The 23,287-nt window shown below is 39.0% G+C and overlaps 1 protein-coding gene across 3 annotated transcripts; it reads right to left on the minus strand.

The window, feature by feature from the left end:
* Positions 1-2,952: 2,952 nt before the first annotated feature.
* On the minus strand, positions 2,953-22,910 carry Cdk7 (Cyclin-dependent kinase 7). Of its 3 annotated transcripts, none has more exons than XM_071597631.1 (10): positions 22,856-22,910; positions 21,078-21,144; positions 20,933-20,992; positions 20,753-20,861; positions 15,567-15,739; positions 12,547-12,674; positions 8,480-8,657; positions 5,481-5,653; positions 3,701-3,813; positions 2,953-3,208 (listed from the first exon to the last, which is right to left on the minus strand). In XM_071597631.1, the coding sequence occupies exons 2-10, from the start codon at positions 21,129-21,131 to the stop codon at positions 3,180-3,182; spliced, it is 1,017 nt and encodes a 338-aa protein (XP_071453732.1). In that variant the 5' UTR covers positions 21,132-21,144; positions 22,856-22,910; the 3' UTR covers positions 2,953-3,179. The 3 variants fall into 3 exon arrangements, with proteins under 3 accessions (XP_071453732.1, XP_071453733.1, XP_071453731.1); XM_071597632.1 differs by lacking the exon at positions 22,856-22,910 and having other exon boundaries at positions 15,567-15,605; positions 15,678-15,739; positions 21,078-21,465; XM_071597630.1 differs by lacking the exon at positions 22,856-22,910 and having other exon boundaries at positions 21,078-21,465.
* Between the last annotated feature and the right edge of the window lie 377 nt (positions 22,911-23,287).

The raw sequence follows: 23,287 nt of genomic DNA on the forward strand, positions 1-23,287 counted from the left end.
CTATCGCTGCGCTGGAGGGAATCGTGGCTGACCTTCGATCTAAGGTTGCTCTTCCGCAGGAGAGATTACCTCTGGCTAGAGTTGCGAAAACTCGCCGCGCCCATGCGGCTGCACGGATACGTCTGAATTCATCATGCGGCGGAGTGATCGAGATGCCGCCCATAGTCATATCCTTGGATGGGGGAAGAGATGCCATTCCGGAAACAAGAGGATTGGAAGGTTGTCTCGGTTCCGCAGTAGCGGGGGAAAGTTAACGCTGCGGCGAGGGATGGGCGATGCGAAGGCAAACCTCATCCCCGTGATACTCGTACATGATGAGACACCCCGACAATCAGAAGTTATTGATGAAAAATCAGCCCGGTTTCCGAAAAGGTAGATCCAGCGAGACACAACATGAACTTTTGGTTCATGATATTCTTACTTCGGGAGAGAGCAACGTTCCAGTGGACACGATTTTTATAGAATTTAAGAAAGCCTTTGACAGAGTACCACATAGTGAACTACTCACAAAGCTACAAGCAAATGTCATAGATAAAAATATCTGGAATTGGATTAAAGACTTTTGGATTGGTCGGGTTCAAAGAGCAGTGATAGATGGAGTTAGCTGAAATGCAGTAGAAGTTACTTCAGGCATTTCCCTGGGAAGTGTCATCAGACCTCTTTTATTCCTACTCTATGTTAACGACATTGACACTGTAGCCACTAGTAAGATACATTTATTTGCCAACAATGCAGTGGTTTACAGTGATCCTGAGGACACAGCAGCTTTGCCAGATGCCCTTAATGCTATACAATGCTGGTGTGACAATTAGCAATCAGAACTTAATTTAAAAACTTGTGCCATCTAAAATTTTTAGAAAAAGCACAATTCCCTTCTGAATGCCTACTGCATCAAGAACACTGAAATGGAATGTCTAGACTCGATCAAATACCTAGGTGTTACCCTCACTCGCAACCTCTCCTGGGTCAAACACGTACAGGGAATATGTGGATAAGCTAGCAAAAAATTAGGATTCATTAGAAGAGTACTAGGTAAATGCAATGGAAAAGTCAAAGAGAAATGTTATCTGCTGCTGGTAAGGCCTCATTTAGAATATACTGCAAGTAAATGGGATCCTCACGAAGTTGGGTTAATGGCCAAATTGGATTGCATGCAGTGTAGAGGAGCTAGATTTGTAAAGCGTTGTTATGATAAACTTAGTAGCATATCTAAAATATTAGAGCAGCTAGGCTACTCTTGCATAAATTGGAAGGACGTCTCTTTAGCAGTGATGTTGAAAAGGTATCATTACCCAATGGTAATGCTATACAACGCTGATGTGACACTTAGCAATTAGAATTTAATTTAAAAATTTGTCATCTAAAATTTTTAGAAAAAGCACCATAAATCATTAATTTTATTGATCATGTCAATAAAATTAGAGAGATCAAGTGTAGAACAGATAGACTTGAGATGTCATTTTTTCCAGGAACGATAGCGGATCATAATAACATTGTTCGATTGCGGTAGGGTCATGTTAGGGTAAAATTAGTTTGGTGTATTCACCCCCTGCCACACACCCTACCAGTGGATTGAAGGGCTCTTTACTTAAAAAATTAAATATATACAAAAAAGCCAGCATTCAAAGTGAAAAGCGATTTATTTAAAAAAGTGTGAAGTAAGTACCTAGTTATTAATTAATGCCATTTTCAATGCTGTCCAGAACTGCTGCGGATTGGGTTTGTGATTAGCCCCACAGTTTTACATAGCAAAATGGAAAAACATTTCGATAGGCTCTTGAATAAGGTTTCTTGTGCCTAGGTTCCAAAACTGCTTGGATTTCAATTCAGCCCACCTAGAAATGTGCCTAAAAACCTAGAAATAGCCCAGGAATGAGCCCCTTCCTGGAAGATGATCGAATGGAGGAGGGGGGAGGTTGGTCCGTTTCATTACAACTAATGAAAGGAAAAAAGGAAAACATCTCACAGATGGCCCGGAATAAGGTCAAGACAAGGGCAGATCAATGACACTGGCCTGCTTTTCAAAATGTTTTTTTCCATTTATATTGAAGGTCAAACTATCAAACTCATTATTGAACCTTTCCCATAGAAGGGTTTTTTAAAAATTTTGTTTAGGTACTCACTTCAGTTATTGCCATATTATTAATCTGAACCATTCAAAAATATTTGTTGACCTGTATAATGGGGGGCAGACAGACCACATCTATCCATCGGTCACCTGAACAATCTGAGACATGGACAGGTTGGAAATAAGTCAGCTATCCCTTCTATCAACTCTTATTTTCTTTAATATATTCATTAATTTTAACTTTATTTTTAAAAATACATCCTGTTAGTACTCTATTCTCCTCTCAATTAGTGACCTACGCTATGGTATCATCACATGTGCCTCTCTGCTTCTAGAAACAAAAACGATTGTCCCCTAACACATAATTTGCTCTCCCATCCATCCTCCTATTGATGATCCTGAGAACCACTAGCTACATGTGAAATCAAACTTATTGTCATGAAGTCCTCGCATATTGCTGTCTTTCCCTTTTTCGAAATAGGAACTAACAGTGGTCTGAAGAAATATTCCAGGCAAATATCTCCCTCATAAATGCTACAAATCAGACCATAAAAACTCTTACCCACCCATGTTTTCCTAAACCCAGGAGTAGTTCTATGTGAATTCTGTCTTCCTTACAAGGCCTTGCTTTATTTCAATTCCCTCAATGCACTTTAATCTTGCCATCAAGAATGCTTTGGCCTAAGTTATCCTCCTCTACATCATACTCCCTTTCTATGTCTAAGCTAGCAAGCCTAATTTCTTTCCCACATATTTCCTCAATACATGCCTTCCTTTCTTGGATCTTTCATGATTCAATTAATAATATTTCTGCCAAATGTTTTATAGTGTTTAGGTTATCAATTAACGCAAAACTTTTTTATAAATACTGGAAATATATTCTCAATAAATAAAGTATATTAATCAGAGGTACATCTTAGCTTGCTAAGGAAGAAAACAACATCATGTCATTTGCAGAATGAAAAATGTACACCTCATCAATGTAGACAGCAGTTTGTTCTGATTCTTCATTTCAAAAAGTAAATGCAAATTTTCATGAGTATTTACAATATATTTCATTTCATTTGAGGGATCTTTATGTCAAGGAGTGAAGAAGATCTGCTCACTTTCTTCAAAATATCAGCCTCTTGGAATACATAGCTGGAATTGTAAAAGAAATTCAATTAGTTAAGTGACATAATGTATTCACATACTACACCTGAAGAAGTACTGGATGTTTCAATGACTATAAGTCTGATTTTAAATTTTATTAAATTGTCGCTTAACATGCTTCACAAAATATTATTGCCATTGTGATGACTTTAAATTGGCAAAAAGCAGAAGGATGACAGGTGAAATGCATCTCCTCATTGTCCAGCTTGACGTACTCATGGCAGAGCATGTGTTTTTACAAAAATAAAAGCTTCACTGGTTTCAGTCTAAACCATGAGGAAATTCAACATGGGGTTTTATGCGTGTGTGTGTGCGTTTCAGAGACACAATCAGAACTAACGCAAGAATTAATTGAAATGGCTGCAGTTGAAAAATGTGACAATCCAGGAAGCTCAATGGGCAAATTGATCGTCCATTGAATGTGTCACCAGCCAAAGACAAGAGACCCCAAATGCCAATAAAAGAGTGATTATGTCGTACCTCCTTCTGCAGCTTCAAATATTTTCCTTTTCAAGTTTGGTTTCTCAGCCGGTTTTGGTTTTATCGAAGATGGTAATGGCAACTGTGGTCCAGGAGTGGGATAAGGCTTATTCCTGAAAAAAGTAATCAAAGTGTTTAAATAGAGTGACAGAAAACATTTGGCCAAGATATTTCATTAAACATTGATCCCAAATTCATTATCAACTGGATTCATTAAAATACAACGGCAGAAAATTGTACAAACTTATGGTTGAATTATTTTGCGGGCAATGTGTCCTCCTGCATTAGTTCTGCTAACTCCTAACTAAGCAGTTGGCGTCCCTTTACATTCTGACAAAATACTGCAGGAGACACCTTGGCACATAATGTTTCCCTCTGCCTCCCACACAGCACACTGCCACCCTATTAATGCCCATGGATGCCATTGGCCCAACCACATTCCACAAGCTTCCTGCCTTCACGATTCCCCATTACTTCCCCAGTGGGATCAAATACCACTTAGTTATATCACACCTTAATCAGTGTTATCGCTATCCAATAAAAATCTATGAGTACGCTTGGCCATGTCCAGTAGGGTCAGTGCACAGACATTTGGCTTCCTGAGAGGTGCTTGGCCATGAGATATAATACATTGAAGCAATGAAACCTGGTCCATGTTTCACCTATTCATGCATGGCTTAGGCTTGCTTCTATGGCTATGACAAAGACTGAAAAAAAACTTAGGATTTCTTAGCCTAACAAGGTAAAACCTGACATATTTCATGACAATAAGCCCCTCTTTTAATCCGCATACTTCCTCCCTCCCTCCCTTCATTGCATCACATATGTCTATCCTCTTCCTTCTACTACCACGCCTGACTAACCTTCTCCCCTCTATCACAGTCTTCAACGTTCAATTACCATTGAAAATGCTCTGCATCCATCTTCCCAGTCTCTTTTGGAGTTCTACCAACATTCCCCTCTCCTTCCCAACCATTTTTTTTGAGTCTTTTCTTAATATCCTTACTCAACGTCCCTGTCATCAACTCCCTCCTCCTTGTGAAAGCCTCTTTGCCTAGCGCAATTCTTCTCCTTATGTCCCTATTACTTTGACCGTGTTGGTCCAAAACATTACCGAGATACGTAAACTGTTCTACCTGCTCTAGTTTTTGCCCTCCTATTTTAATGTTTAGCTTAGCCTTTTTCCTTCTAGAAAATCGCATAACCTTTGTTTTATTAATATTGATTCTCATCCCATACCTGTCGCACTGAATTTCCAATTCTCTAAGCAATACTTGCAACCCCTTGGCTGACTGACAAACTAAAGCTTGATCATCAACGAGCCTAACCGATTTTAAAAATTCCCCGCCCACTTTCATTCCTACCTCCAGTTCCTCCCATGCCTCTTTAATCATTTCCTCTGCGTACAGGTTGAACAGCAACGGTGATAATGGGAAACCCTGCCTTACACCTCTTCCTTACGCTGCCCATCCGGACTCCCAATCATTTGCCCTACTCTCTATCCTTTGGTTTATGAACATCCCTATTACTTTGACCATTTCGGTCCAGAACACTTCCAAGACAAGTAGACTGTTCTATCTGCTTTAGTGCATGATTTCCCTTTTTATATTTAACTTAGTCGTTCTCTTTCTTGAAAACCTCACTATCTTTGTTTTGTTTAAATTGGTTCTCATTCCACGCCTATCGCCCAATGCCCAATTTGTTCACCACAGTTTGGTCAAAGTTAAACAATGAACACCGAAATGTGGAATGAACCTCAAAAGACATATCTGGCACACACCTGAAGTACGGCATCTGGAGGGCTTCATCACAAGTGCATCTTTTATTTGGATCCAAGGCGAGAAGTTTCTCCAAGAGCCCCAGGAGGTCATCCCCAGCCGCCGAAAATATGTGCTTCAGAGGCGTCCCGATGAAAGTTTTGAATTGCACAAAGGCAGGCAGGTCAGTCACACCCTGTGGAAAACATGGGCATCCATTCAATAAAAACGTACGCACTCTTACACACATCTGGAACACATCCATTTGCACTTGACAATGTGTACACTGCTGTACGACAATTGACAGTCTCGCACTCGTGGAAAATGGACAGTCGTTAAAAATACAGCGGCACACCAATGCCAATATTCATGGAATGAGACACCTTTTTTTTCTGCAAAACATACATATCTCAAATTGTGTAGAATAGAGCATCCAAATAAGCTTTTTTCACATTGAAAGCTGATCAGCTCAGCGTTTTTGTTGCCAATAAAAAGCATTAACTTACAAGAAGAAAAAGAATGGTTACATCATTGTACAAGAGTGAAGGTTGGAGAAGAACCCAAATGGCAGAAGCAGTTAAAAGGCAGAAAGATTTTGAAGGAAGTATGAAATGGGCAGGTAATCAAGGAGCATCAGGCAAAGGAATAAATAGAATAAGGAACGAGAGAGGTGATTAGGTTTGGTGAGGGGATGGATGCGGTCTTGGACACTGCTCAGAATATTTTTAAGAATTTGAATATAGTCATAGCGGGGAGTAATGCATATGAGTCAAATATAATCAACATAGAAAATTATTGAAGAGAGGTTGGCATAAGAGTGAAAGAGGTTGCACCTGCAGATAGAATCATGAATGGCGGAAAACACAGAGGATAATAGGGTATTTACCCAAATGCTGAAAAAGGTGAAAGTTATTTATTACTTGTCTTTGTGGAAGCAAACGGTTGTTGATCAAGCAACAGCAGCAAGAATGCAATAATGGTACCACTGTATTGCAGGAAGTGGAGAGAGAGAGAGAATGTAAGAACTTTCGGGGACAATCTTTTGAGCAGACCATGGAATGTGCCGAGTCAAAAGCTGATTGGAGGAGTAAACGGAAAGTAACACTGAACAAAAACTGGGAAACACAATGAGGTTTTATGCCTGGATGGGGATGGACAGAGATTTTTGCAGATACAAATGAAGGCTAACAGTGCAGTATTATTGGATTGGATATATATAAACACACACATATACATACACACACACACACACACTATGCATTAGCATATGACTATCTCTCACATGGGGCAATTCCTCCACTGCCAAATCCTTAATTCTTTAACATAAAAAATACGTCTGAATAATCTGTGATGTGCAGCTCCTTCTTCAGCATTGCTAAATGTATATGATAGCCAATATATTCATGTTGTCTTGTCTTATGTAAAAGAAAATGTTGATATTCTCTTGACAAGATCCAATGCACATAATTACAAAGCAGGAAATAAAAACACATTAAATACAACATATTCTAACTTGGCATAGTTCCAAAACTCTGTGAAATGCATGGGTATCAATTATTCTATAAACTACCAGCTACGGCAACATAGTGCCAACATTTTCATATTCAAAACCAAACTGTATTCTTGGCTATTAACCACGCCAGTTTACAAAATCAATGAATTTTATCACATGGAGAGAGCAGTGATTAGGTTTTCAAGTAAAATTTATATAGATAGATATTTAATATGTCTTGAGCTTTTAATGTTCTAAAGTTGGCATGAAACCATGAATGAAGAACATTATTAGAACACGACCATGGGCAATGGCTCCATTTCCCCATGGGGTTCATGGCACAGCCGTTGGGAAGGCAACCTTTGAAGTGTAAGGCACATGAAAAATAATTTTGCACACAAATTTAAGCAATGAAGAATGATTTGAAGAAATTATAATGTAATATAGAATTTCACTGAAGGGTGCACACTTAAATTGCATAAAGGCACTTGGGGAGGGGGGGGGGCAAAGAGGGTCATATCGCCAGTTCATTAAGTTTTCTCATGGGTCAGGGAGAGGTACAGGAGGAATCTTAGGCAATGTTAATTATTGCATAATTTCGGTCACTATTTATTTTAATTTTAATTATAGAAAGAATTTCAAGCATCCATGATCACCAAAGAACACAGTGTGCAAATCCTCGCCAGCAAAACTGTCACTTCTGATTCATTTGAGAATTTACCAACTCATCAAGAGAGTTTTGAAATGCTTGCTTCATTCCCCCCCAATATGCGCTCATCTCACTCAAACAGCAAAACGATCTGTTATTCATGGTGGGGTATTATCTTTGGTGAAAATATGTAAATGAAATGATGGTTAGATAATTGGAGTTAAAAATTCTTTCGTCAAACCTGCTCTTCACTTATTTTTAGAAAAAGGTGACCTTCTAGCATTATAATTGTAGCATTAATAATGATGTGAGAGAGGAAAGGCAGGGATTCACATTAACAGATCCTTACAAATGAGGAGAGCGCAAACTGAAATGCCCTCCGCTTCATTATTATATTATTACAAAGACGTTTATCTATTAACTAATGCCCCTAGCATATATTGAAATTTTTGGTCCAATGAAATCTTGAAACATTGCCGCCACAGTTCAAAATGATTCCACAAAGCTGGATTAAATATCACATTAGTTGCCCAGTGGGTTACACCATTGTTTTTCGTGGTGGTCAAGAGTAAGAGCATGGTGTTGAAAAGAACAAGTTGAAAACAGAATACGGGGGAGGCCATTTAGAGTTGGGGGAGGCCACTCCCATCAGCCAGCCCCTTACAGTGCTCATAGCCACATGTTCCAAAGGCCTCCTGGAAGGCCGTGAGTGGCCAACTGCTTTGGCAAGCATGGGACACACTGACAGAGCAACTCTACACACTGTGCCATGTGTCTGATTGGGAACAATATTCCTCTGCACATGCTTTGATCACTCGCCACTCTTTGAATGACATCCAGAAACACTTTCAGAGACATACAAATATCCAACTCTTTCTTACTTTCCACGTATCCTCAGCTGGCGTGCCCAATGTTTGAAAGATTCGCGTCAACTGATCCAAATCAGACTCTCCAGGAAGAAATGGCACCCTCAGCAGCAACTCAGCCAAAATGCAGCCTGTTGCCCACATGTCGACGCCAGTGGCATAGATGCGAGCACCAAAGAGGAGCTCTGGAGACCTGCAATGGAATCCAAACAAATAACTCACGAGCAATGCCATCACGTCTCAGCAAACAATAGTGCTCATTCAGTTGGCCGCACATAACATACGCTTAGGTTTTCCAAGGGATATCTACCTTGAGCAGAAGGCATTCACTCCAAAAGAGGAAGCTGCTCCATTATTTTGGATCAACTTTGCAGCATGTATTTATGTGCACAAACACCAGGGGCCATGAGCTGAGGTGTAAATTACTCATTCAAAGTCAGCTTCGAACAGGGACTATTTGTATTAAATTTATGGTTTAAGCATAAACTAATTACAGTAAACTCTCAATTATCAATTTTACCACCTATCCATTCCATTCTCTTCCTAATACCTCAAAATTTCAATTAAATTACAATCATAAACATACTAAATTGCTTTGAAACTTTGATTTCCTCAATGGAAAATAAAAGTTTGCAATCCTTGGACTTTCTTAAAAGTTTCCAATTTCACAAAACCAGGAGTTGTCAGCAGTATTTGATGTTTTAATTTTAAACATTTTCGTACCATCCATACTTTCCCATTTATCCTTTCTCTCACATTCATTAGCCCTGAGAATTACATATTCTCCTTTGACGCGAGAAAATACATAGTTTTACTATGCAACTAATTAGTCATTAACTACCTACACTGAATTATTTCAATCGACATCATAATATGCATAATCGATCCTACTTTAAAATTCCCCTCACCAGTCATTTGTTTTGTCCTGGCAACGTGATTGGTTTGGCTTTCTGAGGCAAATATATTCAGCCTTTCACTTGTTGAGTTCTTTGTCGCTGCAAAACTAAGATTCCACCCTTATACAGAGTGAGGCAGAATGGACTTACTAGTTAAAAAAAAACTGAAGAGCACGCAGGTTAATTAGTGGAGTAGAAGCAGTGGCGTTAGCTGGGAGGAACAACGCCATTTTCCGTTGGAACCATGCAGTGGCGAACATCCAAGGCTTTATCATAGAAATATTTTTTAAGAACAATAATAGCATGGTCCCGATGCAGAGGGCACTGTGATCTAGTGATTAAGCACATTTTCACCTCTCTGGTTGAGTTAATAAGCAAAATTTTCAATACTGGGCGACTGACAACCCTCATGAACTTCAACTAACACCCCTCCATAGCTCCAAAGTGACAGTTGGGTACGCTGTGTCTTTCATAGGCATTATTGGGCCTTACTTTTTTGAATCTCGAGGCTGAACTGTTACAGTGCGCTATTGAGAGATGCTGGAGAACTTTTATACCCCCAAAATGGAAGAGTATGGTGAGGAATATGACACATAAACCTTTTGGATGGTGACGGCCTGCTGTTCATGCCAAATCCTTCAAGAACAATATCCTGGCAGCCTGATCTCCTCACGAGGGGATGTTCCATGACCCCCTTCCTCCCCTGATATGAGCCCACGTGATTTTCTTCCTTTGGGGATATCTTAAAGTTGAGGTTTACAAAGTTTGACCAAGGACCTTGGAAGCTCTTAAGGAGGCATTTACAGATGTCATCGCCAGAATAACTCAAGATATGCTGAGAAGAATTTGCTAAAACTTTTTTGAACGACTCAAAATTTGCATTGCTCACCAAGGTCATCACCTGGATGAAATAATATTCAAAACCTAATGAAGAAAATGCCATTGGATGTAGTTTTCAGAGACAAAAACCTTTTTAAAGTATCTTGGTTGGTTTTTTTAAATTCACCCGTCAAATCAGGGAGTCCATTCTGCCTCACCCAGTAAAAATGAAGGGAAAATGGCTAAAATACTCAAATTAATTGGAAATAGGAGTCTGTATGTACATGTCCATTTATATCACAACCATATTTTCCACATATATCATGATGTAATTCATTAGTATGAATTACATACTAATTAGTATGAATAATTGAGGGCTGACTGCAGTTTGATGGCATGTCGAAGACATGATTCAAGGAGCATTATTGATCAAATGTGTGCGTGACAAGAGTCGGGAGGACATGAGGGAAGGCAGAGGTAATAAATGTGGATTATATACATGGTTTTAGGGTGAAAAATAAGTGTAATGCAAGAGGCAGTCAGTAGCAAGTAGCACTAGACAGTAAACCCAATTGAGAGTTAAAAGCAATAAGCCAAAAGCAATTCAACACGGCAGTAAGAATATGCTTTATGGATAAGCTGAAGTTGCACCAGGTGAATGGGGAAAATTTTTTAACGTGACTCAGAGTGATCCTTTGTGAGAGTATGAAATGAAAGACTGCCGAACGTGCTGCCATTGCATGCACGAGGAAGGTGTGCTCAGGGGAATGAAATGCAATGCAGAGTGGAATGAGTAAGTGAGAGACACTCGGAGAGGGGCAAAGGAAAGAGGCCAATGAGACTCCTGACATTGAAGCGAAGAAGCGTGCGAGAGAGCATTTGATGTTTTCTTAACAGGAGGAGAGGGAGGGCGGAAATACCAAGCGGATTGAAAGAATGCAAATTGCAAAAATCAAAAAATAAATGTCAGCACCAACTTCTGGACACATTCAAATCAACAATGAATGGAATACATAAGAAAGACATTTGGTAAAACTGATTTCATTACCAAGTGTAGATAATACGATGCCAAAACAATGTTTGTCAACAGAATGGGTTTCTTCATCTCATTTTTAATGGCATTTCTGATTGTTCAAAAAATAAAAATACCTCCATTTTTCCCTTCTTTGATCCTTCAACTAGTTCTTAGTTATGGGCAGCATAGCATTGGCATGCTTAACCCTTGCACTCTAAGGTACGGTACCTTGGCTCAATCATATCACCACGGTGCTTCAATGATCCTGCCATGCTGAGCCTTGCCCAGGGGGGAATCCATTCCCACCTCGTGCAAAGACACTGACACTGTGTCTTTTGCAATTTCCTTCGAGTGGGTTATTATTGATGGGACAGCAGTTTCACCGGCATTAGGGTTGGTGCCTTCAGGTCAAGTTCTTTTATAGCGCATCTGCATGGAAATAGGGCCTGACCACTAAGTTTGAGCTCGCCTTCCCCCAGAGGGAAAGGGGTCCTCCTACCCTCTCAAGCATAGCTTGGCCCCAAGGATGTGCTTCAAACACTCACTTGGCTTCGATTCGGTCGGTCTCTGTCAAATGGTTCTGCCAATCATGCAGTATTGCCACCATGCGGATGAAGCCAGGACTCCTCCAAATGCCCTTGCTAATTTGATAGTTGGAATGGCAAGGGAAGACTGGTAACACAACATGGCAATCACACTTTGGTGGAGTAGCCATGCTTTTTAACTCCACCCACACGCCCCCAGGGAGCTCTTTTCCACATCAATAAACAACAGTTTGCTTCATAGTTGTTAACTATTTCTGTCATATTATACCACAGATATGCCAAATATGCCCATTTTTCATTAATATAAACATGCGTTCCCATTTCAAACACTTTTATGCATTGTATTTTTCCTAGGGCAACATAAAAAAATGACCACTTTTCTAACTTAATACAAGAAAGTAATAAATATGCATAATTTAATATTGTTAAGGTATATCACTTGATATTAGACGTCACTTTAGACATTTGAAATACACGCCTAGCTATTTTGAAAACTCTTAAGCTGTAAAACTAATGACAGTGAATCCTCCACCACTTATGTATTGATGACTTCATGATTCAAATTTGACTTTCACCCCTGGCTTTGAGTGCAGAGAGAAAAATTATTGATTATCAGCCAACAAGACCCCTTCAGAGATTCGGTTAATTACTCTCCATGCATATGTGACCAATTGTCAATAATGGGATGGAACCCTAGAGTCGAGGAAGAGCGAGAGAGGACTCCTGACTCAGTCGAGGAATGTCAGAGAGTGAACCATAGAGTGGTTAGGGGAAAACCGTGTGGCATGAGCCTGTGCCGTGTCTCACCTGTACCACCTGGTGACCACTTGATGCGTGTAAATCCTATTAGGTGAGCCATAAAATTTTGCCAAACCAAAATCTCCAATTTTCAATATTCCTTTCGAATTGACCAACAAATTATTTGGCTTCAAATCCTGAAAATATGCAGAAATGAGTTTCAGTCTGGGGGAATGAAAACATGGGAACAAATAAGACAGTCAATACAGTGAAATGCGAGAGAATTAAGGGATAACAGATGGTGGGTGAACAAATTTGATGCTTTGAAAGGGCCACAAGTGCATTCACAATGAAAAATTGGCGTTTTGGAAATTTCCTTTCTGTTTTCACAAAAAATAACCTTAAATTACCAAAATTGTGGTATTGTAAGCACTCAGACACATCAGGACTTCATAGTGCCAATTTCTTTTGCGGATAGCAATCATTACTAATACATGAACTGTATTATTTTAGCTATTTTTCGCACAAAATGGATGAAGAGTGAAAATCCTGCTCGAATGATATGCAAAATGGATGTCCTGCTCTTGAATCAGGTGTTTGCCAAATGCTTATTTCGATTGATGTCAAGTCTTGAGGGCACTTTCACAAATAATAATCCCCACGTTAATTACTTTGCAATTATTCACTGGCATAAACATGCTTGCAAGTGTTAATTCATTAAATATGAGAAAATTAGCAGTCTTTTGAGGGAACTATACCCTTACCAGTATAATTGGACATAGTAGGGTGACAAAAAATGACATCATACACTTTATAAATAAATGAAAGGACTAACTTTGTAGTTCCACACGAAAACGATTTATTCACACGACCCAGGTTTCGAAGTAAAACTTCATCATCAGGTGAGCTCTCTACATTTGCAGCCCTTCTTATATATACAGCCAGGGCGGGGGTGGGGTGGAGATAATCAGGAAGGTTTGGGAGGGGTAAAGTCAGGATTGGTTTGCGTGCCGGAGGGGAGGGCAGTTTGGCGTCCCCTCCGCGATGTTGGTGGAATGTGGAGCGGGAGGGAGAAGTCTACATTGTAGAGCTCTCGTGAGTCAGCGGATTAGAGAGGGTTAGATGAAGGGGAGGGGGGGGTGTCATTGGCCACCGTGAGGATTGGGACTTTAAGGAGGGGAGAGTGGGAGGCATACAGAAATTGCTTCCTAGTGTCCTTCGATGTATCCAACCTCTTCACCAGTGTGCCGCCTAAAGAAGCTATAGACATTGCAGAAACCAAACTTATCCAGAATTCTGTGCCTTACCCAGTTATCTGTGAACTAATCCAACTGCTACAGACATGTGCTTCGCAAAATTATTTTAAATTCAACGGAAAATATTTCAAACAGCCCAATGGCCTAGCTATGGGTTGCCCTCTATCACCGATTCTGGCCGACATTTACATGAACCATTTCGAAAAGAACTTGTTCTCCTCGTGTAACGAACTAACAAATAATGTGTTGTGTTGGTATCGATATGTGGACGATGTGTTTTGTGTGTGGAGAGGCTCCAAAAGGCAAATTCAGCTATTTCTTACACATTTAAATTCTTTGAACGAAAACCTAAAATTCACCTGTGAAGTAGAAGAAAATAATACACTGAATTTTCTTGATTTAAAAATTTCAAAATTAAACAACCGGCTTGATTTCTCTATCTTTCGGAAAAACTCATACACAGATCAAGTTATCCATTTCAAGTCAAGACATTGCTTCTCGCAAAAACTCTCCGCCTTCCATTCAATGATACACCAGTTGGTGAACGTCCCAATGTCGCAAAACAACGTCAAAAAAGAACTTAACACGATTAAATTGATTGCAAGAAACAACGGCTACGATGAGGAGCTAGTAGAGAAACTATACCGCAAAAAACTTAATAAAATGGCATTGAAAGATATTTACAGTACTGAACCGCCACAGGACCCCGCAGCCAAGTGGCGCAGAATCCTTTATTTAGACGATTTTTCACAAAAAGTATGTCAGAAACTTCCAAAATGTAGAATTAAGATAGCCCATTATAACAAATCAAGCCTCAGGGGCCTGCTCTCCCACACAAAGGACAGAATCCCATATAAGGAAAAGAGTGGAGTATATAAGCTAAAGTGCGATTGCGGGGCAATATACATCGGACAGACAGGGAGGAAATTCCAAGAACGAGTGAAGGAGCATCAAGCATGTGCAAGAAATAAAAAGATGAACTCTCAATTCGCAAAGCATTTGATTGATAATAACCATAAAAGTGATTTTAATTTCGAAATTTTACGTGTTGAAAGCAAAGGCTATAGATTAGACGCCTTAGAACATTTAGAAATTTTAAATAGTGTTTGTTTAAATGAAAATATTGTTAACGAATTTCTGTATGCCTCCCACTCTCCCCTCCTTAAAGTCCCAATCCTCACGGTGGCCAATGACACCCCCCCCTCCCCTTCATCTAACCCTCTCTAATCCGCTGACTCACGAGAGCTCTACAATGTAGACTTCTCCCTCCCGCTCCACATTCCACCAACATCGCGGAGGGGACGCCAAACTGCCCTCCCCTCCGGCACGCAAACCAATCCTGACTTTACCCCTCCCAAACCTTCCTGATTATCTCCACCCCACCCCCGCCCTGGCTGTATATATAAGAAGGGCTGCAAATGTAGAGAGCTCACCTGATGATGAAGTTTTACTTCGAAACCTGGGTCGTGTGAATAAATCGTTTTCGTGTGGAACTACAAAGTTAGTCCTTTCATTTATTTATAATGAATCGGTTCCATAAAGTTACGCCAGAAACCATTAATTATCATACACTTTATCAACCTGTTCTTTTGAAAAATGCTGATTGATATTTTACTGCAAGCTAACTTTTGCCACTACTCCCGAGAAGGTACAAATATTAGAAAACACAACTTCCACAATCTATGCTTATGAACCCATGTTGAATAACTAGTTATAATGAACATTCAAATTATATCCAAGTAATGCAGTACTGTCACAAAAATGCTCCGACACTTGTTCAAAAATAAAGTAATTCTCCTTCCCAATAAATGCATATTAAACAAATGCACGTACCCTATGCAGGATCCAATGGATGTGGAGGTACTCCAGGCCCTGAAGGGTTTGCAATATATATGATTTAACATTTGCAGGAGTCAAAACAATAGTGTTGTCTTTGATAATCACCTCCAAGTCAGTGTCCATGAAATCGAAAACCAAGGACACATTTGATTTGTGGCCAAACACATCTGAAAAGAAAGATGTTAACTTTTTAATAAAAAAGCAAAAGCACTTTTTGAATTTATTTCAAGAATTCATAAATGCACAAACAGAAAATATGCCATAGTTTCTTATAAAATCTCTTCACTTGGCTTTTAAATAAATTTATGTTATTCCTGTTTTTTTCACCCGTTCAAATCGATAACACAGTCCACAGAATCTGTACTTCATCATTTATGTATTGCTGCTTTTTCACATACTAGTAATCTCTGCATCATATTACATTCTTATCACAATAGTTTTTATTAATTTTTTTGAGGAATTTCAGTGAATAATTTAGCACTGGCCATTGCAATGCCAACAAATCAATCAACTACCCTTGACGAGAGCTTCCTGAATTTCCACAATCATCTCCTGCACTGTTTTAACGTCGCCTTTCCTCTCACTCCTATAAAACATTAGCCCATCCTGAAAACTACACCATGGATTAAAACAAATGAAATATAAATGGTGCGGCGCTTAAATCCGGACAAGCACGCCTTTCCTAGAATGAGATTTCCTTCTCGTGTTAGCGAAACCTTCCCCTGACTTCTCCAAAGGATTTTATACTTAGCCACAATATCGTACAATACAGTTGATCTGGGGTACAACACGAAGAATCGAACTATTTCGAAATATAACGCCCAGCACAAACACTTTTTGACTCCAGCGACTCTTTGATTATACTCTTCACTTGTACGTAACATCTCGGCCATTTTGAGGTCATGACTGTTCACTAGATGCCTCTAGCTTTCAAGAATGCCAATCGCGACCTCCAGTGGATCGCAACCATACGACTTGAAATCCAAATTGAAATTTGTTTGGATTTAAGCACCGCATCCCGTAGTTCCAATCTTCAATTGTCTGAGCGGTCTTTCTATGGTTTTCCTCTATGAGGCTCCACCACAAGACACCACCTTGCAGCTGGATGAATACAAACATTTGAAAAAATACAATATTTTTTTGCTCAACTATGTCCCGAGCATGAATTGAAACTAATAGTTTTTAAGCTTAGGAAAAATTATTGCGCAGGTCCTGATGAAATTTTGGATTCTTTTTTAACCTTCCATACCTTTAATTATATCATAAAAGCATTGCTATTCTTAATGAACAGATCCCCATGCCCAGGTAGTTTTCCCTCAGCCTTAAAACTGCCCAAAATAATGCCTAGATAATATCTAGATAAGAGTAAAGGTTGCCACAATGATATTCAAAACTAAAGACCAATTGCATTACCGGATATTTTGGCTAAGATCAGTGAAAAGGTTTACCATACACAACTGCTTTCATGTTTAGAAAATATTCTATTTAGCTCCAAATCAGCGTGGTTTTAGGAAAGGTAGGTCCACAACTACAGCACTCTATAATGCAATAGATTTCAATCTATCATGTCTTGACTGTAAACGAGACAACTCTGGGGTCATTCTTTTGACTGTTCCAGAGCTTTCGATTATGTTGACCATCACTGCCTTTGGAACAAAATGTATGAATTAGGAATGAGAGGTATCTCATGTAACTGGATTAAATCTACCCTTTCAACCAAAATCAATTTGTTCCCTTATCAGTGGATGGTAAACAAAATTCATCATGCCAGACAGAGGCTTCCCTCATCAGATGTTCCCTAGGGATTCCTATTAGGACCTGTGCTGCTCTCGATTCATATTAATTACTTAACTTGATATTTCACCAGTGCTACCAGTACTAACTTGTCATATGCAGATCACACCAATATATTGCTCACCTCTCCAACAAGCCAAGCCCTAACATGATCACTCAACATCCATCCAAATGGTGACAGAAGAATCAACTTAACTTAAATTTTCATTAATCCCACATAATTGTATTTCCTCACAAAAAAATGATAAAAGTTTGCTCGTGAAAATTAATTTAAAAAATCCCACGAACAGGTAAATTCAACGAAATTTCTTGAAATCGTGTCAAGTGCTGACTTCTCATGGGAAGGAAAATCCTCTCGTGTCTTCCATGGGGCTATTGTCTCCATTGCAGCCCTTTTTCAGAAGCCTCAAGAACGATGACAGAGTCATTTTTTTTAAATCAGCAGCATGGGGCAACACTACCCTTGTGGAAGAGCGGAGAGAATTTCACTCAACAGATATGCCAGGAGAGCATGAGATCTTTCATGGGAATTCCACACTGATTCCCTCATGAATAAGCTTAACTTCTCATGTTATCTTGCTAGACATCTATGAGAATCAGTTGGCTTGGATGTTTCATTAGCTCTATATTAAGGATTACTTTATTCTCGATTGTCTTTCAACATTATACTCTCGGGTATCCCCACATTCATCAAAAATATTTAGAATTTTAAAAATGTGCTTCAAGGACTACAGCACAGAAAACATACGCTCCCTCCAGACACATCTTAAAATCACTTAAATTCTTCTCTATCCAAGTGTTTGCCTCCAGTCAAGCATAGTGTTTGTTAGGAAAATTCTGAGAGGGGTTTCCTTAAATGTGTCGGAAATCAACAAAACACAAGAAATTCAAACAATCAGCACCTAACCATTGTGAAAAGAAGAAGTACCACAACATTAGGTTCAGGGGAGATATGGGAATTAGAATACAAAACAATCTGCCAGTTGGCATAGAAGGTATCTTCAGAAAATATAGTAAAGTCATTTCTACAGATACTACTTCTAGATAATTTACACTCCTCACTACATAAATGATTACTTGTGCGTAATGTGTGTCTTAGACCCACTCAAGCTAACATACTGTAAAAATATTTTCTTTCACTAAATGAAAAATGTACCGTTTCTATTTGAACATGGCTCAGACAATGTATGCATTTCACCCATCTTGAGGCACATAAAGATTCCGGAAAAGAAATACTTAGTTATCCCACATATATTTTATTAAACACGACCTAGGTTTCGACTCGAGCAATGTGAGCACCTGATGATGACCTTGTAAGTCAAAACCTAAGTCGTGTAAAATAAAATGTACGTGGAAGAACTAAGTACATCTTTACCAAAATGAATCGCTTCCACAAAGTGATGCCTCAAACCATTCTACGCATAAAGATTATTATTGCAGTGTTCCCACATGTTTCCATGAAGAATTTAAGTGTCTCCCAACTTGATCCAGTGAGGTACATACCATTCAGCCCTTGTGTTCATAAATTGTTGGGGCAATAGATGCATAAATGCCAATTCTTAACTTCTCATCTATTTGGAATCACATGACCCACTGCTCATGTCCTGTATGTTGACCACTGAAACATCATCCAACAGTGAAAACAGTTTCTCTTTTGTATTCTAAATGAGAGATTGAGATAGCACTTAAGACAGGAAAGGAAGTTGTTGCTACTACTTGGTATTTACTATTTAAAGAAGGCTTTGCAAGGACAAAGAATTAACACCAGTACATTTCTTAGTCTCACCAAACCACACACTTCCCAATGTCCCAATCTACAATTAACTGTTCTTCAATTCAATATACTATTTCTCTTCATTCCATGTTTCACCCCCATTCTTTTCCTCCCCCTAACATCATCCTCTCAATCAGTCTCCCACCACCGCCCATCCAAAAGCTATGCATCCACCACCATTCCTTCTTCCTTTGGATATCTGCCATCAACCAACTTCTCTCCTCCCCCATCACGTCCAGTACTTTGTTTTCTTTTCTATTCATTTCACCTTTACCATCCTTCTCCTCATACATCTAAACAAAACTCCAATCTACACTAATCATAGTGCTACAACGACCATGTTTCTGCATAATACGAAACCACACACCATATCAAGGTTGTCACCAATATTTCCTTTAAATCCTCAAACAACATGACTGTCAACAATCCTTCCAACATTTGCAAGCTTCCCTGCATAACGTATTTCTTATGCCCCTACTACCCCAGCCATCAAGGTCCAAAACACATCCAGGCTTGTAAACTGTTCCCCCAACTCTATTTGTTGCCCTCCTATTTTAACACTTATCCAATCTTTCCACTTTACCAAAAACTCATAAAAGTTGTTTCATTTACATTTATTATCATTCTGCACATATCACCGGTTTTCTAATGAACTCAGCAATGATTTTCAAACCTTAGTTAACTGGCCAACTAAAGCTTGATCATTCACAAACCAGATTTAATTAAGTCCTTACTTACTACCATTACTATCTCCAGGTACTCCCAAGCATCTTCAACCATTTACTCCATGCATACGTTGACGAACACAGGTAATGGACACCTCTGCCTTACTCCCCATCCAGACTCTCAAACCGCCACTGGCTCCCAAGCAGTCTAAGACATGTATAGGCTGTGGATAAGTCTCCTGTCCCTTTGATCTAATCCTATTTACTGCAGCACAGTAATTAATTCAACCCTATTATCTTTATCAAATGCCTTCTCTAAACCTACGAACGAGACCAATGAATCTTGATTGTATTCTATATTCCTCCCTATTATTAGTGACGCCCTTCTTGATAAGGCATCGCGTGCCTCGTCCCTTTCTGAACCCAAACTGAACACCCCCGAAGTAATATTTGTCCTCATCTCCATCCTCTAATTGATGATACTAAGAACCACCTAAGATGAGGGAGAAATCCAAATCACTATTCCTCAGGTATAGTTGTCATTCCCTTTTTTGGGATGGGAACTAACACTGACCTAACGAAATCTTCAGGTCGAATTCCTTCCTCATTTATGCAACGAATTAATCCATTAAGACTTTTTATCCCATCTTTTCCTAAACTCTAACGCAGTTCCGTTATAATATTAACTGTTCACGGCCTTATGATTCCAATTCCCTAAATACTCTCTGTTTCGTAATCAAATATGCCTAGCCCAACACTATCCACAAGTATATGCTCCTCCTGAGTCTAAACTTGCTGGCTTATTATATTTTGTACACACATAGGCACAAAGGCTACTATACAAAACCAAATACCTATTCCTTGCAAGTAACTCAATCCTTCCAGAGAGTTTCGTTTAACAATATTTCTAAAACGGAAACTTTATAATAAACGATTACATTATGTACCTCTCAATCCAATGATGTTGGGATGCTTTAATTCCTGTAGTAGCTTGATTTCTCTGAGAGCTGTTCGATTGATGCCATCGTTTGCTTCTGCCCTGCTGCCAACTTTAATCTGGATAAAAATTATAAATGTGAGAGCTGACAATTTTTAATTGGTTGTAAAAAATGCAGTCATTAACATACCTTTTTCACTGCGACAATAGTATCAGTTTCCGTGTCCTTCGCTTTGTACACAGTCGCAAACTAGAGGCCAGGGGAAAATTAAATATCACTTGCTCGAACTTAAAAGCGAAGTATAATTCGAAAAAATCAAATTCTTGATAGTTACCTGTCCTTCGCCGAGGAATTCAATCTTTTCATAACGCTTCAGTTTTGCGTCCATTTCTTGCTATTAACTATACGAAAAAATACACTAATTTCATATCACAAAAAGGAACTAAATGTTGCAAATACCTATTATAATTCTATCACAGACTGGACACCTGCACATTTGAACTCAACAGCTGACATAGGGTAACGTCGACCTTATAATCGATTGGAGTCGATCCCGAAATTCTGCGATGAAGTTTCTTAATTCTCGATGCCAACAACTATCGAGGTCGTCCTCGATATCGAACAGGTGTGAAAATAAAAGTTTCATTCCGGCGAACTGGGCAGACAGTTCTTCTCTTCCAGAACTATTTAACACTCGTATTTAGCTTAACCTTTAATTACAAATTAAACTGAAATTACTATTCGACAATGAATGATCATCTCATAATTATATTTAACTTTGCCAATCATGAGAACAAGTCTGGTACTCGATCCCAAGAGAAAGGTAACATGAGTTCCCTAGGGAAACAGTTTTCCAGCCCAAGGCTGTTGAGTTAACTGAACTTGGCCCACGACCATCCACCGGCCATTGGAGCTCTAGATTTTTCAGTCTTACCAACGTAAATCAACCGGCCGTTGAAGCTCTGATTTTTCTATCAAACCAACGTACATATTTTTGCACGAAGTAACTAAGTAGAAAAACATGGTATGATGGTATGACTGAAAAATCCAGAGCTTCAACGACTGGTCGATAGTCGTGGGCTATTTTCAGTTAAGTTGTTTCCCGTCGCAATGCAAAAGTAATCATACACAAGACGTCATTTTTTATGGAATCTCGTGATGGATCATAAACGGTAGTTTATTTATTTCATATTTGCAACATATTTTCTCTTGACACAGAGAGTTTGATTTCCCCATTTGCGTTTATATTCCGCGCGGGCGCGATACTTCTTTGGTTTAAAGTCGAATTAAGCGATTTTTACAAATTCACCCGACACAACCCAGCCAAGCCCAGCCCAACCAGGGCCGGCCCAACCCAACCCAACCCTGCCGGTGGATCCAAATGCGTTGTCAGAGTGATTTAAGTAAAAATGGTTGTAAAAATTCTTTGAGCCATATTTCAACGCCAGTGCTAGATAATTAGGAAGATTTATCATCGGAGAGTGAGCTCGGTGATTTGCCTGAAGAGATAAAAAATGCACCTATTTCATTTAAGTGTGATTCATGGGACGAAGGTCTTTGATTGGAGTAATAAACTTATCCTATAATATATTTATATGTGTATTTAATACAACGTACTCTATATATACGTGAAGTATTATGTATTGGAACAAAGAAGTACTATGTATTGGAACAAAGAATACTTCGTATTAGAATTAATGAGGTATTGAAAATGTTTCTTTTATTTCTCATGGATTTATAAGGTGAAATAACTGTAACAGCCGCAGATCTGTATAAAATAGAATGCAATTAAAAAGGCATGCTCGCACTCGCAATTTATTTCTGCGAGACTCTTCTTTAAATTATTGGGTAAATAAGTATGTTATCGTATGGATATTTTCAATATTCATTTAACGTCGCGCATCGTCTATTCTTTCGATAATTCGAACATTTTCGTTATAGATAACAAGCGCTTTATCGAAGGCAATATACAGTTTTTGTGCGGATATTCTCTATCATTTACTTTAAAAAAATAACTGCGATACTTTTGGAACGAACCCTGTGTTGCCGCTCTCGTCAAATTAAAGGTATTTAGTTGTCTTTGGCTGAAAAATACGATATAATAGCAATTACCATAAAGCGACCGACGGCATCGACGAGCTAGCTACCTGTCGAATCCATGGGTTGATCACGGAGTGCTAAAATACTTAACAAGTGACAGCACAATCGGCACCCTCTTGTAAAATCACCGTAATTCAGCGCTTGCGGATGCAGAAGAAACTACGTCGACGAAGCTCCAAATACGAATATAAACGTTAAACGAAATAGTCATTAAAAGATTAATTAAACTCACTTCAAATGACTTGAATTAAGATAAAATCATTTTAAAAAATCAAAAAATGTTTTAAACAGCATTTTTTCACATTGTATTCTTTGAAAACAAGGAGTGGGCCAAGGTCAGTTAACTTGGAGATACCTGTATTTCATCTTAGATGCACCCTCATTTCAGTGGGACGCACGCAAGAACAGAGTCCTTGAGACAGTGCACCACCCCACCAACAAGCT

The sequence above is a fragment of the Hetaerina americana genome, unplaced genomic scaffold (assembly GCF_022747635.1).
Source record: "Hetaerina americana unplaced genomic scaffold, ioHetAmer1.1.p SCAF_9, whole genome shotgun sequence".
Taxonomy (NCBI): Eukaryota; Metazoa; Arthropoda; class Insecta; order Odonata; family Calopterygidae; genus Hetaerina; species Hetaerina americana.

Bases quoted from the DNA above. Each gene is read 5' to 3' on its own strand.
- Cdk7 (XM_071597631.1), bottom strand. From the start codon at position 21,131: ATGGACGCAAAACTGAAGCGTTATGAAAAGATTGAATTCCTCGGCGAA. The intron at 20,862-20,932 runs GTATGTTAATGA...ATTTTTATCCAG, and splicing joins CTATTGTCGCAGTGAAAAAG to ATTAAAGTTGGCAGCAGGGC. The intron at 3,209-3,700 runs GTACGACATAAT...TTACAATTCCAG, and splicing joins ATTTGAAGCTGCAGAAGGAG to CTATGTATTCCAAGAGGCTG.